Source organism: Kwoniella bestiolae, chromosome 1 (assembly GCF_000512585.2).
Source record: "Kwoniella bestiolae CBS 10118 chromosome 1, complete sequence".
Classification (NCBI taxonomy): domain Eukaryota; kingdom Fungi; phylum Basidiomycota; class Tremellomycetes; order Tremellales; family Cryptococcaceae; genus Kwoniella; species Kwoniella bestiolae.
Window position 1 is genome coordinate 7,346,034 of NC_089241.1, and position 17,976 is coordinate 7,364,009.

Genomic DNA, 17,976 nt, shown 5'->3' on the forward strand with positions numbered 1-17,976 from the left:
CTCGTCTTACACCCGCATCATGTAATACCGTCCTCGTTGTATATATCCCGGTCTCATACCAACTCAACCCATTGTACATACACCATATAATCATTCACGCGCACCGGATTCACTTCCTTCCGCACACCACCCTTCCACCTGGCCATTTGGTTTCGATACCTCATCTTCTCTCTCGATGGCTCCATCAGTCCGCCGCCTATCGGCATTCGGTGGAAAGCAGAAGAAGAAGAAAATCATGTAGAAGAGGTCGATGGCTGAGAAGATAGTCGTAGAGGGTCGCGTCTTCTCTTTACCCCAAATATGTTGATACCATATACTACTTCTTTGTACATACACAAATGACAATGCATCAGACTCGTACAGAATATGAATTATCTCTATTGTCTTTTTGTCAAGTTGCACATGTCAACTGCTGATCATACAAGCTATCGGAGTGAGCCTCATAGACGCACTCAAATCGCGGTCCAGACCGTACCTCGGGTTGTTAAGGGCAAGCACAACCAAACGCACTAATTGATCGCCCTTCTTTCCGTTGTTTTGGTTTCTTTTGTTTCCCTCGTTCACCGAACACAACAACATAGTCAACTTACTAACATGTGTGCATTGTGTATCTTGTTGTGCTAATTCCTCACTCACTGACACTGCCCGAAACAGTACTATATGCACAGGATGATGATGTGCAGAAAATCTAACAGAGCTGAGGAACGTGGAACCCCTCCCACATGATAAGGGGAGGGAGGATCTGTGCTTTTAAGAATCATTTTAGTTGTTTACTCTTCACCATCACCCATCACCCATCACTGACCATGGCCGATCAAAAACAGACAGCCAAAAAGAAGCTAATCAACCTCGTGACCCCTTTTACCCATCTTGCCCTCATGCTTTTCCGCCGCGCTGTGCGTTGTCAAGGTGAGGTATGAGGTATCTATCCTCTTTGATGGGATGGGCCAGACTCACCGGCGGTAAGGCAATGTCGTCATGGGATCTCTCCTCTCTTGCTTCTCATGCATGATGGAGATACCGCATTGGGGCACCAAGAATAGACATAAACACGATCATAACGATGCACGTCCCCTATACCAGGTATTGATACTGGAAAGACAAGGAATCGAAAGTTTTATGATCAGAGGAAATAAGAAATAGGAAATCTCTTGATTTGGTGAAATCTAGAATCCCAAGAGACGTCACTCTCACTAGGATTATGGCTGTGCTTTCACTTGTCCTCACCATTGAAACGTTCATTTCCCTCGTCGTTGCCACCTCATTTCGACTTCATCTTCCATCTTTCGTCTTGATCATTGAGATTCTTCTTCTTCTACTTCCTCTTCGTTATCTCTTATTCCTTTGAACGAGTATCATATCCTTTCAATCATTTTCCATCCCATCATCATCAATACCAGCCTTTAAAGGACCTATATAAGAGGTAGAAACTCTCCGTTGACCCATAGACCATAATCAATATCATCCGATCCACCATCATCATCATCGACAGGTTAGAAACCCCTTCCTTTGCTTGTACATCGGCTTGAGGGTGAGTGAGCATATTCCACCTCGTACTTGAACATCACCCATTTCATCTTCATGCTCGTCGGTCTGAATGTGGATGAATGAAAAACTGATTATTGTCGCTGTGAACATGAAACGCTTTGTCCACGTCCACGTCCAATTCCCCTAACCTAACGACCCACACAATAAACCACATACAAATACAGTACATACAAACTGTTATTCCTCCGCGGCTGTGTCTTCTTCACCTTTACCTACCTCACCTACTTTCAACAGAGCATACATATCATTTACTTCTCATTCCTCATACACACGAACAAACGATTTGTATCGTTCAAAATAACCAACTATACATACAACGTTGGTTTATCTCGTTGCCTAGACTATCTCATTCAGTCAGATTGGAGTATCTCAGCCAACAGTGAATTGACGAAAGCAGCTGTATTGTAACATTAAATACTCTCCCTTCCAAGGAATACTTTCATCTTCTTCTCTTTCTCAAAATATCATATCCTCTATTCCTTTCAAAACGTTCAAAGCCACTTTGAACGTGTCTCGCTGAAAGATTTCTACGACATTAAAAATAACTTTTCCCTCTCCCTCGATATCCTCCTGATCTACGCGTCGAACAGTTTCCTCCCCCAAGTTGTCCTCCTCTTCAGCTCTATCCAGACCGTCGCTCAGTTCGATTTAACCAGCTTCAACTGGTCGACCCACCACTTGGTTCACACTCTACTCGTGAATCGAAGTACGACTACGTGTCTTTGCGAGATCCTCCGTGGCGACTCCAAGTACGGGAAACCTTATCGATTCCTTTTCAAAGGTGAGTCTTGATATTTTTCGACCACTCTTTCGGATTCAGTTCGGGTGCATATCTTCTCTCATATTCCCTTGTTCCATCGCGACATCATCCCTGTGCATTAGGCTTCCTCATATCCAAAGGGATTTGTACGAGGGTGAGACGTGCTCGATTCGAGAGAATCCTTTGCCTGATTGCCTTTGGTTGATCCCATCAACTCCTTTGCAATGTTTCTCATCTTTATATGGATAGTTTCAAATTCGCCATCTCTCCTTTCACAACTTGATGATCACATGCTGACGCCACCATTTATGCTTGTATCTCCTCTTATCACGCTGCGCCCCCACTCATCAACTCCTTTACTCACCCAATCGCGATATCCCTTGCCGCTTACCCCTTGTAACGATACTATATCATCCAATTCTATCCTTTCGATGATCCTCCTTCAACGGACCGTGATTACGGCCAATCCCTTTATGATCTCCTGATGTCCTTTTTCAACGTAATGTTCGCACTTCCATCTCATCTGATCAATCTGCCACTCTGCTCCTTTGTCCTCTCACAGCCTTCCACCATCCTCGGCTCTCCCGCTGACAACGGCACAAAGCCTGAGAGTGACTTAAGTGAGTGCAAGCAATCCGTCCTTCCACTCCATCAGTGTTCGAAGGGGGTGGCTAAACTAGTAGATTGGCCGGAATGAGTCGAGCTGACGTAGTTGATTTCTACTTCTTCTCTTCACGATGTCATCTACATCACGCCACCGCCAACGCCATTTAAATTGTTATATCCTTTTAACGGACCACATTCACCCCCCTTCACTTATCTTCTTCTTTCTTCATACTTGACAATTTATCCTTTCATCTACCATCTACGGTACTCCTTGCGGCTCTCTTATCAAACTTTACTTTATCTCTTACCAACCTTTCTGAATTCTCTTCACGCAATAGCTTCCTCGACGCAGCCAGTCTTGATCGATCTATCCAGTCACCATGGCTTCATCCTTGCTCGAGCTCTCGTTCGATGCGAACCGACCTCAAACTCACCATGGGATCATCCCTTCTCCTGCTGGATCACCCAGAATTCAAAGACCGGCATCGCAAACTTCCCTCCATATCGCTCCGAGCAGCAACTACTCACCCAACCCCGGTCATGAACAATCGCCTCATCCTACGTCTGCCTTTCCTAATCAGGCTTACAGGCATTATCAGCCTACCTCAATGTCGCTTCCTGGTTCAGGTGGTTTCCTTCAAGGCGCATACCCCAGTACAGCTCCTCCCGTCCCCTTCTACCCGGGTACCACTCCAATCTACGACTCGAGGGGCTCTCAGCCCATGATGCGAACCATCAGTCATGCTCATCCCATGAACTCCGCCACCGAAGCTACCGTATCATCTCGATACTCTTCTTCACCTCATTCCGCAACTGGACCACCTCCTTTGGACGGTCCACCCACTGCTTCCGGACAACAAACGAATCCATACCATAACCTGGGAATGCAGATTCCCTCGTTCAACTTCCAAAGTAGCGATAATGATTCGAGACATATCAACCCATCGCTCTTCCAAACTAGCGGGAGCTACTCGATGTCGAGATCCACCTCTGGAGCAAGCGATTTTGGACCTGAGACTACCCGACTTGTCACGCCTAGCTTCGAATATAGACAAGATCGATTATCCCCTGCCGAACATGAATTGAGAAAAGTCTCAGACTCATTGGGCGATTACAATCTTCCTACCTCCAATCCGGTCGGGGGAAGAAGATTATGGTCTTCTTCAACTTCATCAACTTACATGCCTTCTTTCGACCTTCCTCACTCCATACACTTGGGTCCTCACCCTCAACCGCCACCTGATAGTATCTTCTTCGGCGGTGGTAGAGGTAATTACTCCAACGACCATTTCACGATGTCTGCTGAGCGAGGCGGTGAGACTAAACCTGATTTGTTCGCTGGGGGTTTCGGTAATGGTCCTAGCGATGCGGACACGGACTACGAGAGGGAGAGACAAAATCAAATTATGACTAATAAGAAGTTGTTGGAGGATGTTGGTCTTGGTAATCCTTCTTCGGTGAGTGGATCTCTTCGCTGTTCCACGTCTGCCAGATGAAGATGGCATCAGCTGACATGATCCTGCTATAGTACTCTTTCCGATCAGCAAGGAACAGCAGTAGCAATGGTGGTGGACGCCCTCGCAAAGGTTCTACTCCCATCAAGCAACGTCTCAGGCTTGACGGACCTGGTGAGTATAACAGTGAGCATGGTTTCCCTTTGTAAGGTCGAGTACGACTGACAATTCCCCTGGGTGGTAGTGCGTGCCTCACCGCGGATCAAGGAGATGGGACGAAGTATCTCTTACGCGAATCTCGATGATGATCGACATGCTGCTGGCAGCGATGATGAGGATGAGTATGATTCCGATGCTGCTCGAGAAGAGGAAGATGAGTTTAGACCTAGTAAGAGGTCTAAGGGGGGTAAGACTGGGTACAGGACCAAATCTGCTGCGTACAGTGCACCAAAGGTAAGCTACCGCGAATGAGTCTGGACTTTCAAGCTTAGCTAACAATATCTCTACGATTGTCATGTAGATGACCGCTAAAGCCCAACTCTCACTTTGGAGTCTCCTTCAAGTCTACGGCGAAATCCCTTATCAATTCCCGTTATTCTACTACACCCTGAACAACGATCTCACTATCAACTCTGACTCTGTTCCCTTGATCGGATCGATCCCATCCACTTGTACGCCTCTCGAAAAAGCCGAGACGCTTCAAAACTTCTTCCATCGTGGTAGAAGGGTCCTGGCTCAACTTGATGCGTTCACTACAAGGTGTGATAGGAAATACGAAGGTCCTGAGCAGAGATGGCCTGAACTTGATTATCATACTAGGATCGCTGTTAGAGATGTTCGAAGGAAAGTAGTTGAAAGATGCGAGAATTACAAATACACAAGAAGAGATATTCTTGATAAGTAAGTTAAAAGACTCCATTAATTGAGATGACAGCTTACAAGGAGTCTGTCCAGGTGTATTGGTAAAAACAAGTGGCCACCTATCGACGAGGGTCTAATCGAATGGCGAATCGGCATGACCACCAATGATCCCGCAGGCGACCTCGTCAATGTCACTTTGACTCTGCCTACCCCGCCTCCAGAGGTGTACAACCAACAACTCCGATATGGTGATGTCTACTCTGCTTCCTCCAATGGGCGTCAGATCAAACCTTTCCCCAGCAGATCCAGGATCGGTTCATCGGTTCCACGAACAATTAGCGTGAACATGGGTGGGGAACCTGACGAATATCCCCATACATCGACTTCATACCCCCCTACTGGTGGATTATCGGTCTACCCTCCACCTCTGAGCTCTTACGCCTCGTCGGCTATCATGCCTCCTCCGCCAATGTATGGGGAAGATGAGGTGCCAATGTCGGTTCAGATGCCTTCGTCCGCTCCTGTTCCTGTTGCTGCGATGGGGATGAACAGTGCCCCACCGCCTCTGGTCTCGAGTGTCCCTTCGAGTGTTGGATGGAATGGTGAGGACAACGGAAGTGGACAAAGAGGAGTGAAGAGATCGAGGAGTCATGAAGAGGAGGTGAATGGTGGGAGAGAGGAGGACGCTCAGTCTTTTGAAAGTGAGGAGGAGTATAAGAACACTCAAAATTAGGCTAACTTCGAATTGGAAACAATCATCATTTATCTTTCTCGTCAACTTCTCCTTCTATACCCAGCTTGTTTGTTTGGATTTGATACCCTACGTCCCACCTCCCAAATGACGGGCGACATCTTGCAAGATGTCTTTTGGTGTGTTTTTGAACAAGGACTCTTTTGGCTTTCTTCTCTTCTCTTCTCTTATCTTCTTCGAATGGTATATAGTATAGATTGGAACGGGGAATTGTAATATACTTTGACGTTGGGGTGGAAAAGATGAGTGTTAGTGCAGACCGATATGATGGATAGGAGATAGAACAAAGAGAAAGAGGAAATACGTTTGATAGATATCATTTGTGTAAGATGTTGAATTATGCACATAGCATGTGATTAGTACGTCTGGTAAGAGGTCTCATGAAGGCTCAATATTGAACCCTTGAAACGACGTTGAACAGATGAATAATGAGCATTGCTCCTGATTTATGGAAAGCAAGGGGAGATTCATCCGATGACCAGGCCTGATAACAGAGCGTGTTGACGATTATCTCAGGCATTCCACCAAAGTGCCAAGTGCTGCTGACGATGTACAGTAAAGAAGTGTTACAAGCAAGTAACGTACAGTACATCCGTTCATCCATATCCAAAACCATAACCCCACAATACTGAACTAATATCAAATAAGATATCCCATCCCATCCTTGACTCCTCTACGTTATAATCGGTAGACTCATCATATGGAAATACCATCCCCTGACCGACTAAAGTCAGGTGGTCCGTATTTGCCTGGATGAAACGGTTTTTTATATGGCCCCCCTTTCCCCGTCCGGACGTCAATGGTTGGACGGCGGGCGTGAATAAAGGGGCGTGTGTGGGTGGGTAGGAGGTAGGAGGTGTGAGGAGGGAGGTCAGTATGATGAGGCTCGTACTTTGGTAATGATAGAGACATGGGATTGTGGATTGTTAGGCATATAAGGCGTGCCCCTCCCTTGGTCTTGGTCTTGGGTCTGGGACAGTCAAGTAGAACGATAGCATACATTTTTCAATGCGATGGAGGTGAGAATGAAGACGAAGATGAGCTATAGTACATGCTGGGGGAAGAAGTGAAAGAATGAAATGACAGAAGGAAAGAAAGAAGAAAGAAAAGAAATCAATCGCATAACATCTCCTTTTCCATTTTGTCTGACTGACCTCAGTCCAAAATTTCGAGGGTGTTACTTGACCCTACTGAATAATCCCGCTTTTTACCTTTAAAGGCTAGCACGTGGCGTTTTAGCGGGTAACTGCACCCACTCCCTTTTTGAGTACTGTTGTATCGGCTATTGAATTTAGGTATGACGCCAGCATGATGCTAAATTCGTTTAAAGGGTATATGCTATGTATATAGATGCCGTTAACATGATAGCGGTATATGAGCATACATACCTTGGTTCACATCATATTTCTCTTGTCTGTCTCCTACTACAAACTACAACCTACATCATCACCATCACCATCAGATATCTCTTACCTTGATTGTCGATTTTGATCAGTGGTGATACGACGACAGCAACAACAGGAACAGGAGAAGACAATAAACATCATTTTGATGACGTCGTTGTGACTGAGCAGATAGGATAGACAAACAACGCTTTGACCCTTTCGCTGCCATCGCAATATCACTCATCACTCTTCGTCATTACAACGATCTATATACCTGGTAAAACACGACCATCACCTCACACTCCTAGTCGGTCAAGTCGCAGCCTAGCTACTCTACTTGACATCCCTAATAAACATCATCACCTCCTCTCTTCATCTTCCTCCTCCAGGTTTCGCTAGCATCGCACAATCAACTCACAATCCATCCCTCTGCCAAGCCAAGATGGCAGATCCCAAACCAATCGACCATGCTCTCCCAGATGGTCAAACGACCGATGCCAGCCCTGGAGGAATGACCAACGATGTTAAAGCTGCTGTGGGGCAGATGGCAGCTAGTGATTTGAGTAGAGGTGCGAATGTCCATGTGAGTGTGGTTGACTTTTCCGCTGCTTCCTTCCCTCGTCAGACGGAAAAACCTTCAAGCGACTCTTGGCTAACTGTGCATCCCTTACGCACGCAGATGTTCGACCCAGATGCTACGCCCGAACAAAAAGCAGAATCCAAAGCTCAAGCGAAAGCTTCCTTGGGATTACCTAGTTCGTCTACTATCAAAGCTACGTTGGGTCAGGTCGGGTCGTACGTTCCTGGAGTAACTAAGAAAGAGGATCTTGATCTGGGTGGAAGAGGTATGTTATAGCCATTATTCTGCAATCCCATCTTACCTGATAACTTGATTCTGGGGACAGCTAAGCTTATGACGAGGTTGATCTGTAGCCGTCACTATCGATACTTCAACGAGCAAATCTGCTCCAGCACCTACTGTCTCTCTGGCGGATGTGGATAAAGCTTCGAGAGCTGAAGGTGAAGGTGTTGGCGAGGTAGGTGACATCCCAATCGCGACCTCTCAGTATGTTTACCTATACGCTAGAAGGCTAATATCTATCGTTTTGTACCGCAGCAAGATATACCCGGAGCTATACCTACTGGCTCGGCACCACCTATACCTACCTGGGTGAGCTGTTCGAGAACTATTCTAAAGACAGATCAGTTTGTTAATTAGTCCGTTGTGTTGAATAGCTCAAAACAGGTTGGAGACAGGTCGCAGGACTAGGTAAAGACGATAAGACAGCTGAGGAATCGAATATCCTTGCTGCGTATCTGTAAGTGCCGTACCCTTCAATCCAATCACTTCAGAAGGGAACGAAGGCTGATACCTGCTTCCAAATCCAGGACCGAAAATATGTATGGAGCATGGTTCCACAACGCAGGAATTGTAAGTTACTGTCCAACCTCACTGCTGCATTGTTTGCTAATAATCAATCACTGTTGCATTGATTAGATTCTATTCTCAATCCTCATGACTAGATTCGTTACCGTCCTTCACCTAGGCTGGGGATGGGTAGTGGTCATTCTGGCGTTCTGCTCGTCATATTACTCCTTGTCAATCTCGCGAACGAGACAAAGAGCAAGGGACGATATTCAGCGGGAATTGGTGAAGACTAGGTTGGTCACTGAGACGGAAAGTGCGGAGTGGATGAACAGCTTCTTGGAGAGGTTTTGGTTGATGTGAGTTTGATAGTGATATCAACTAGAACAATGTAATCTACTTAGGACGCTGATAATGGCCTAAATCAGCTACGAGCCCGTTCTTAGTCAGACTATAATTGCTAGTACGGATGCTGCGCTTGCTGGAGTTGCTCCGGCCGGTGTGGAGAGTATTAGGTTGACTACTTTTACTCGTAAGTGCTTGATTTCACGGGGTAGAAACTCCCGCTAATCTTGATGCCCAATTCTTTCAGTTGGAACCAAAGGTTAGTCGAACTTCTTCTGATACTGATCGATTGACAGCTGACAATCATCCAGCTCCTCGAATTGACTATGTTCGAACATTCCCTAAGACGTGAGTCGATCTCAAGAACCGACTGTGCACTCCGCTGACGTAGTAACCAGACCGGAGGACATCGTAATCATGGACTGGGCTCTTTCTTTCACTCCAAACGATCTGCAAGATATCACGCCCAGACAAGCAGCCAAACGAGTCAACCCTAAAATCGTGCTCACCATCCGAGTCGGAAAAGGCGCAGTGTCAAAGGGTATTCCCATATTGTTGGAAGACATGAGCTTCACCGGTAAGATGAGGTGAGTGGAGAAAACTTCAGATACCAGAAGTACCGTTGACCATCACACAGGGTCAAGCTCAAGCTCATGACCAACTTCCCTCACATCCAAACCGTCGACATGTCGTTCATCGAGAAACCCACATTCGACTACGTCCTCAAGCCTCTTGGTGGTGAAACATTCGGGTTCGATATCAACAATATCCCAGGTCTTGCACCATTCATCCGAGATCAAGTACACGCCAATCTCGGTCCTATGATGTACGACCCTAACGTCTTCACAATCGACTTGCAACAACTCTTATCTGGTACTCCGCTTGACGCTGCTATCGGTGTATTGCGAGTTACTGTGCTCGATGCCAGAGGTCTTAAAGCGACCAAATTCGGCGGTGGTGATCCAGATCCCTACGTTGCGGTCGCCCTTGGCGCCAAACCAGCTGTCACGCACACCAAGACTATCCCCTCAACCTCCAACCCATCTTGGCACGAAACTCATTTCATCCTGCTCAATTCTCTCGCCGATGTGCTCAACTTCAACATCTTCGATTTCAATGATCACCGACCAGACAGTCTTCTCGGTACTGTATCTCACGAATTAAACACACTTTCCGATGACGCAGAGCAAGAAGGCGTGGTCGGTAAGATCTTGGGAGGAGGTAAAGATCGAGGAGAGTTCCGATATGACTTATCATATTTCCCTGTGCTCAAACCTGAGAAGAACCCCGATGGAACTGTCGAACCCGTACCCGAAACTTCCACTGGTATCGTCCGTCTGACCTTACACCAAGCTAAAGATCTCGATATCTCCAAGATGTATGGTAATCTCAGTCCGTTCGCCAAAGTATTCTTAGGAAACAGCCGCAAGGAAGTACACAAGACTCAAATCATGAAGAATGCCAATCAACCAATTTGGGAATCATCTTGCGAGTTCTTGGTACCTGAGAGACATAATAGCGTAATCACCGTTTCTGTTGTCGATTCAAGGGATCTTGCCATCGACGGAGATCTCGGTAAAATGACTGTCAAGTTGACTGATCTGTTGGAAGCTAGAGCCAGACAACAAGATTGGTTCCCTCTCCGAGGTAGTCGAGCGGGAAAAATCAGATTGACAGCAGAGTGGAAACCCGTCGCTATGACCGGTTCGATCGGCGGAGCAGCAGGTTACGTCCCTCCCATCGGTATCCTTCGAATCTGGCTCAAGAAAGCCCTCGATGTGAAGAACGTCGAAGCTGCTCTGGGTGGTAAATCGGACCCGTACGTTCGAATTATGGGGAATAACAGGATCCTAGCTAGAACGGAAGTGCAGAACAATAACCTTAATCCAGAATGGGATCAGATCGTCTATGTGCCCATCCACAGCTTGAGAGAGAACTTGATCCTCGAGTTAATGGATTATCAAAATATCGGGAAGGATCGATCCTTGGGACACGTCGAAATCAAGGCATCTGAATTTATCGAGTTGAACGATGGAGAAGCCCAGAACGAGTATCCCTACAGATCCAAAGGATCTCAAGAGAGAAGGGATAGGATTAAATTGGAAAAAGCAAACCAGTACAAGGGTGAATTGTTGTATCAGGTGGATTTCAAACCTGCCTTGTCTCTCCGAGGAGGGGTATCTTTCGAAGCGCAGAAGAACGAGTTGGAATTGGCTGCTGAGGAGGCTCTTTCGCAGAATGGTGATGAGGATGGTAGGGAGTCGTTGGTCGATTCTGCTGTTCCTGCTCAAGTCAATGGTAAACCCTCGATGGAGGATGGTAGACCATCTGGTGTGGGACACAGACCGTCTCAGAGCATTGGTAATGCCTCTATGATCTCGGCTGTTACTGCTCAGTCGACATTATCCAAAGGTGATGGAGGGTTGACACCCGTTGAGGACGTTGAGAAGGGGGTGGATCTGTCTCTGGAAGAGATTCTGGGTTCTAGTGAGTCGTTACTCCCAACTGAGGGGTAGGAGAACATATGAACTGATGATGGTCTTGTAAATAGCCTCCGGTGTTCTCGTCTTCCAAGTTATCTCTGGTCAACTTGCCAAGAAAGGTTCACTCGAAGTTATGTTCGATGATGGTTATTGGCCGAGTTTCATCTCGGGGAAGGCGAGGAGTCATCATCCTACGTGGGATCAGGTAAGTTGTAGCTCACTCTTTCTCTTCCTCTCACCCTGGCCCCTGCTTGTTCGTCTTCTGGATCACACGTTTGATCACAACCTATTTCTGGGTCACGCACGCAATCATACTTATTTCGTATTACTTTAAATACAGGTCGGGGAAGGGTTCATCCGAGAACTCGATTTTAGTAGGACTTGGCTGCGAATCAACGCTGCTGATGAGAATGACGATGAGGAGGATATCGTGGCTGAATTCAAATGTGATACGCATGAGTTCTTGGAACAGTGTATTGTGAGTTGAACTTCCATATTCCTGCATAAAGCATAAAATATCTGAGTGATCCATGGGTCAAAAGCTGAATTGCTGATGAACCACATCGTTGCACTACGCAGCGAGCCCCATCTGACTTCTTACTCTCTCAACCTGATGGATCTAATCGATCGGTCGTCAGATTGGCTGCTCGATTCGTGCCTGTCAAGATCGATCTTGAACCTAGGGAAAGCATCAATAGTAAGTCTGCTCGTCTCATCTTCATCCCACCAGCGACTCTAGCTTACGGACTTCTGTAGACATGGGTGTTCTGCGAGTAGACGTGCTCAATGCGAAAGGTCTACACGGAGCTGATCGAAGTGGAAAGAGTGATGTGAGTCATTTTCGCCCTCTTATCTCCGTAGAAGGACTGTCCGGCTTACTTCCGTATTTGTAGCCTTACGTGGTATTCACTCTGAACGGTATGAAAGTGTTCAAGTCTGAGACCAAGAAGAAGTGAGCTTTCCTCTGACTCGCAGGCCCTCTGGAGGTGACAGATAAGCTGACTAGAGTTGGATTTGGAATAGAACGTTATCCCCCGTTTGGGATGAGAGCTTCGAAGTTATGATTCCTTCAAGAGTAGCTGCTAAATTCAGATTTGAGATCAATGATTGGGACAGAGTATGTCTACCTTTACTATGCTCGTTCTCACACGTCACCTGAATCACGATGTACGAAAGGGTTATATTGACGCGAATGCTATTTCGCTTGACATAGGTCGGAAGTGCTACCCCCATTGGTAATGGATTTGTCGATCTAGCTGCACTGGAACCTTTCGAATCGTCCGATTTGACCTTACCTGTCATCTCGGATAAACATGGTGAGAAGGGAACTTTGAGTATCAGGGTCATGTTCCAGCCTGAGAGTGAGTACACTTACTCTGAAACAATGATGCGACTCACTGCCGCAGCGTGCTATCTACTTGTGTCATACATGCTTACTTGATCTACCTTACTAGTCATCGCCCGAACTCGACAAAAGACATCTACGTTCTCCCAAGCAGGTCGAGTAGTAACTACCATCGGAGGAGTGCCATTGGGAGTAGGCAAAGGCGTGGTCCACGGTGGAGGAGCGGTGATTGGCGGAGTAGGCCACGGAATAGGAAGTGTAGGTGGTTTTGCGGGGAGAAGGATCGGCCTAATTAAGAAGAAAGATAAGAATGGGAAGGAAGTTCTGGTGGAGCAGCCTGAATCTGCTGACGGGGCGGGGGCAGGGTTCGATATACCCGCTGGACAAGTGTCTGAACCTTCTGGACAAGGATTAGATGGAACTGTATCTGGAGGTGGAGTACCCGGACCGAAGTCTACGACATTACCTATTGGTGAAGGCCAAGGACCCTCTGAACCTGGAACTCTTGGAATCACCGTGATCGGTGCAAAGGATTTGAAAGCTGGTACGAAACCTTATGTCCAGCTTAGATTGGGGGGCAAGACTCATAAGACTGATCATGTCAAGAGTTCGACTCCGGAGTGGTGAGTTGATTTCCTGTACGGACATGTGATGGGCGGATCAAATGCTGACGTATGGCTGGGATATAGGGACGAGAGTTTCAACTTTAATGTTGCGCCTGGGACTACTTCGTTCAATGTGACGGTGTATGGTGAGTCATCTGCCTTAGATTGCACATTCTTATCTGAATGACCTTTCATCTGTTCTTGATGCTGATCTGATTGTGGTTACAGACCACCACACCCTCGGAAAAGACCCCGAAATAGGAACAGCCGAAGTAGACATCTTCAGGCATATCCAACCTGCCATCCCCAATGCCGATGTCTGGGTAGAATTGGGCTCGGGCAATGGTTTATTGAGACTCCGTTTGGACTGGAATACCGGTTTGGCAGGTGCTGGTTCGGCTGCTGGAAAGATTAGGAATAGGACGCCTAGTATTTCGAGCGCGAAGGCTGCGAATGAGAGTGGGAGTAGTCCGAGTAAGTTTAGTATGAAGAGTATGAGGAAGGCTAGTGTTGATAAGACTGGTGAGGGGCTGTGAGCGGATTGAATATATCATTATAATGATTGGACCTTTTCGATGAGAAAAACAAAGTGGGTTGGAAGTTGGTTTTGATTATTTTCTTATTTTTTAGATATATTCTAATGAGTATTGGTTATTGGTATCTTTGGGTAGTCTGTCTTCTGATTTGGTTTTGATTAATGATACGAAATGAATAGAGTTATTTGTCACTTTGTGCTCTCCTCGCATATCGTGCAAATGAACCGATCGCTGGATATGCCCCACTTCAGCTGATCGCAGCTCAGCTCATACCGCCGAGTGTTGATTATGTGTATATAGATTACATTGTACAAATTACCTCCAATCATTTACCCTACCCATCTATGTCCATTTCTACGTCGTTGGCTCAGGTAATTTCCCACTATCCATGAACCTGAGATAATCTTCAACTTTCCATCCTCCCTGCCCATCCTCCTTCTTCTCACCCTCCTCCCCCTCCTTTTCTTTGTTGCTTGTCGATGGTGGTGGCACAGCAGCCTTTTCAGCATGAGCATCCACATCAATCACCATCGGTTCGTCCTCCTCGTCCCCACCAAACAAATCATCCTCCTCTTCCTCTTCTTCCCCCTTCCCCTCTTTATTCCCTTCTCCCCCTCCCCCTTCTCCTTCTCCCTCGTCGTCTTCGTTGTCCTCGCCCTCATCAATCCTCATCGTCCAATCTACTTCTTCCTCCCTCCTTGAGATCTCCCGTTTGATAACTTCAATCTTGAGGTTTTCTTTATTCAGCCTACTCCGTAATTCCCTCTTAAGAAGTTCCAGAGAACGTTCGTCGAGTCTACGAAGCTCCTCTATGGAATGATAGCTTGTCTTCGTACTTGATGACACATGCCCACCAGGATCGGTTTGAGAGGAGTTAGAGGTAGAGTCCGCAAGGGAAGGAAGGAGCTGGGTGTTTATAGCCTGTAGGAAGGTTTCTTGAGCCAATGGACTAACCTCGTTGGTTGACGATGAGCTGGGTATGGGATTTAGAGGATGGATTAAGTATCCTGCTAGTGGTATTGTTGGAGGTCTGTTAGGTTGTGTTGGGGGAGATAAGTAGGTGGTCAGAGCGTTTATACGACCTAGGAGGAGGGAGTATCGTTGGAGGAGGGTATCCCTTTTATGAGATTGGGTTAGCTAGACTGTGCACTCTCGTCGTGTGATTCGATGAGCTCACCAGCTAGGTAATGTCCCATCATTATACCCCGATCCTATCAGATTCCTCAACGAATCAATATCGTTAATGGTGGTGGTGAGACGGGGGATAAGGGTGTTTATAGCTGATAGAGGGATGGAGGGAGGTAAGGGGGGGTGATACTCTGTCGAAGGGCCTGAGTGGGCGGGTGGTCTATTCTGCATCGTGCTTTGAGATATTGGTCGGTGAGATCTGCTTGGCTCAGTACTGATGAGGAGTGTCGAGGGAGAGGTCGTATCTTCGTATCTCAATGTGGTGTACGGTCTTGTGGATGAGAACAAACAGGTTTACAGTATCTTAGAGGAGTAGAAAGAGAGCTTTTGCGAATGATGTTGGATGTTGGTGGATGTACTCGTATTCGCTTAGTTCCGACGGAAAGACGCGAGTGAGTGAATATCAGACACGAACAAAAAGTTAATGTTGACGAGATACATGAACACACAAAGTAGCACAACTTGGTCTCAAGCTACACCATCACAGAGACACTCGCAAGGCAAGCAAGATGCAGCAGCTACTGAGTGAGTGGTCCACCAGAATCAGTCGATCTTGCCCCTGTCTCTACATCACTGACGTCTCATCTATCCTCCTCAGATCCCTTCGCGCAGAAATATCCCGAAGCTGTGGATTCGACACTTTCCTCGCAAGGTGTTTCAATCCTCTTCAACCCCTATGGTCCGTTTGCAGGGCATTACTTAGCTGTAGGTGGGAGCGATGGGATAGTGGAGATATGGGATGTGGAGACGAGGGGAATAGTGAGGTTGTTGGAGGGGCATGTTAAGGCTGTTGGTGGATTGAGGTGGGTCAAGTCCTCTCTAAGCTGATCTGGGTCGTTATGAGCCGGGTGTGTTATATCACTTCACGTCTCTATAATATCGTGCTTTCCCAGTGAAATCGAGCCCAATGAACACTGATATTCCTCATATCAATATTGATTGTATACTAACATAATCACTTTCACAGCTGGTCAAGAAATAATCGATACCTCCTCTCCGCATCCCTCGACTCGACCGTAATCATATGGGACCTCTCAATACTCATTCATCCCCACCTTCAGCCCAAGACACCCGCTTCGTCTTCTTCATCATCATCCACATCAAGGCTGCATACAATCCGATTCGACGCACCGGTTGCCAGTGCGGTCTTCCATCCGAGGAATAGTAAGATCATACTGGCGACTTTGACCTGCGGTGAGGTAGTCTTAGTAGATCTTAGAGATGGGAGTAGGAATGTATTGGAGGATGTGGTAGAAGATGAGGAGGAAAAGGCCGAAGATGATGATGAGAGGCGGAAGAAGTGAGTCAGCTAAGGATCGCAGTGAAATTTGTAGCTGATCGTCACACTCATGCGTTATAGATCGTCGATGGCCTGCGCAGTGTTTTCACCCTGCGGCACAAGGATATATACTGGAACGACTAATGGGATGTTGTTGATCATTGATCCAGCTACCAGATATGTAAGTGGAGAGCACATTGCACGGCAAACGCTTACGGATGTATCGTGTCATTATAGGTATTGCAAAGAGTCAAAGTAGCAACGTCGGCTATAAGGCAATTACGATTCGATGCATCTGGACAGTGAGTCTTTCATACGATACTCACCCCTGTATGAGGCATTTGATCAGCCAATTAATATTATTTTACCCCAGAAACATCATTACATCCGCATCGGATCGAGCCCTCCGTATCCTCTCCGTCGACCCACTTACATCAACCCTCACACCCCTACATCGTTTCCAAGATCTAGTGAACAGGACACCATGGCATGCGATTGGATTTTCGGGTGATGGCGAGTATGTGATGGGTGGTGCGGGACATAAGATGGCGCATAATGTGTTTATATGGGATAGGGAGAGTACGGTTTTGATCAAGGTGCTTGAGGGGCCGAAGGAACCGTTGATTGATTGTGATGTGAGTAAACCTGACCCAAAATCAGATACCCCTGTCCTATCATGGATTTTGCACTTGCATATATGTGTCACGTCGCAAGAATCTGGCGACACATACATTATACGTGTGCTAATTTTCGCTTGGTCCACCGTAGTGGCACCCTACACGCCCTGTGATAGCTTCGATAGCTACGTCGGGAGATGTGCATATATGGCAAACTTCAAGTCCGGACAATTGGGCTGCTTTTGCTCCTGGATTCGAGGAGCTGGAAGAGAACATAGAGTATGATGAGAGGGAAGATGAGTTCGATATCGTGAGTATTTCCAGTCGATCTTCATGATCCCTGATTTAGAGATGCCGAATCTACAGGATTGGGGATGGTCATAGCATGATTATGTACCCGATGGATGAAGCTTCCAGTGATGACGATGGCAGACTAACGTTTATTCGTCGATCGATCATAGGAAGACGAAACAGACCTGGCCCGACGTAAGAACCTAGAAGAAGACCTCCTGATAGACGTCCTATCTCCACCGACCGACTCGTACCCCCTCCCACCCAAGCCAATTATACATCTGCCCACGCAGTACTTGGCACCGACAATAAGTGACGAAATACGACTGGTAGGTGAGAGGAACGTTAAATCTCAGAAGGATGTGATGGATTGGGCAGATAGGGAGCCGGACGATGATACCTGGGAAGGGTTTTATGTGAGCTTGGATTTGCATGAAGAGCTGGGTGAGGATGAAGAGAATGGGCTGGACTAGAGTGTCCTACGACAATGCATAATATGTAGTCGGAACAACTATAATCTCTTCATTCCTTCATTCCGATGTTCGCCTTTCATCTT

At 46.8% G+C, this 17,976-nt stretch overlaps 4 protein-coding genes across 4 annotated transcripts; 3 read left to right on the top strand and 1 right to left on the bottom strand.

Moving 5' to 3' along the window:
* Positions 1 to 3,294: 3,294 nt before the first annotated feature.
* Positions 3,295 to 5,962, top strand: I302_102758 (uncharacterized protein; the record flags this gene model as incomplete). Its single annotated transcript, XM_019188130.1, has 5 exons — positions 3,295 to 4,371; positions 4,443 to 4,542; positions 4,613 to 4,821; positions 4,889 to 5,268; positions 5,323 to 5,962. The coding sequence occupies 5 exons, from the start codon at positions 3,295 to 3,297 to the stop codon at positions 5,960 to 5,962; spliced, it is 2,406 nt and encodes an 801-aa protein (XP_019051008.1).
* Positions 5,963 to 7,807: 1,845 nt separating this feature from the next.
* Positions 7,808 to 14,045, top strand: I302_102759 (uncharacterized protein; the record flags this gene model as incomplete). The annotated part of the gene is made up of 23 exons (XM_065869556.1): positions 7,808 to 7,948; positions 8,045 to 8,210; positions 8,299 to 8,402; positions 8,483 to 8,536; positions 8,602 to 8,684; positions 8,755 to 8,797; positions 8,864 to 9,090; positions 9,160 to 9,263; positions 9,324 to 9,335; positions 9,388 to 9,424; positions 9,475 to 9,663; positions 9,714 to 11,563; positions 11,628 to 11,764; positions 11,900 to 12,037; positions 12,139 to 12,256; positions 12,316 to 12,389; positions 12,453 to 12,511; positions 12,583 to 12,676; positions 12,773 to 12,920; positions 13,014 to 13,141; positions 13,202 to 13,527; positions 13,594 to 13,655; positions 13,738 to 14,045. The coding sequence occupies 23 exons, from the start codon at positions 7,808 to 7,810 to the stop codon at positions 14,043 to 14,045; spliced, it is 4,602 nt and encodes a 1,533-aa protein (XP_065725628.1).
* A 354-nt stretch (positions 14,046 to 14,399) lies between these two features.
* Positions 14,400 to 15,404, bottom strand: I302_102760 (uncharacterized protein; the record flags this gene model as incomplete). Its single annotated transcript, XM_019188132.1, has 2 exons — positions 14,400 to 15,162; positions 15,223 to 15,404. 2 exons carry the CDS (start codon positions 15,402 to 15,404, stop codon positions 14,400 to 14,402), a joined length of 945 nt encoding a protein of 314 aa, XP_019051010.1.
* Positions 15,405 to 15,742: 338 nt separating this feature from the next.
* On the top strand, positions 15,743 to 17,893 carry I302_102761 (uncharacterized protein; the record flags this gene model as incomplete). The annotated part of the gene is made up of 8 exons (XM_019188133.1): positions 15,743 to 15,758; positions 15,832 to 16,036; positions 16,201 to 16,533; positions 16,594 to 16,693; positions 16,750 to 16,814; positions 16,886 to 17,147; positions 17,281 to 17,439; positions 17,591 to 17,893. The coding sequence occupies 8 exons, from the start codon at positions 15,743 to 15,745 to the stop codon at positions 17,891 to 17,893; spliced, it is 1,443 nt and encodes a 480-aa protein (XP_019051011.1).
* Between the last annotated feature and the right edge of the window lie 83 nt (positions 17,894 to 17,976).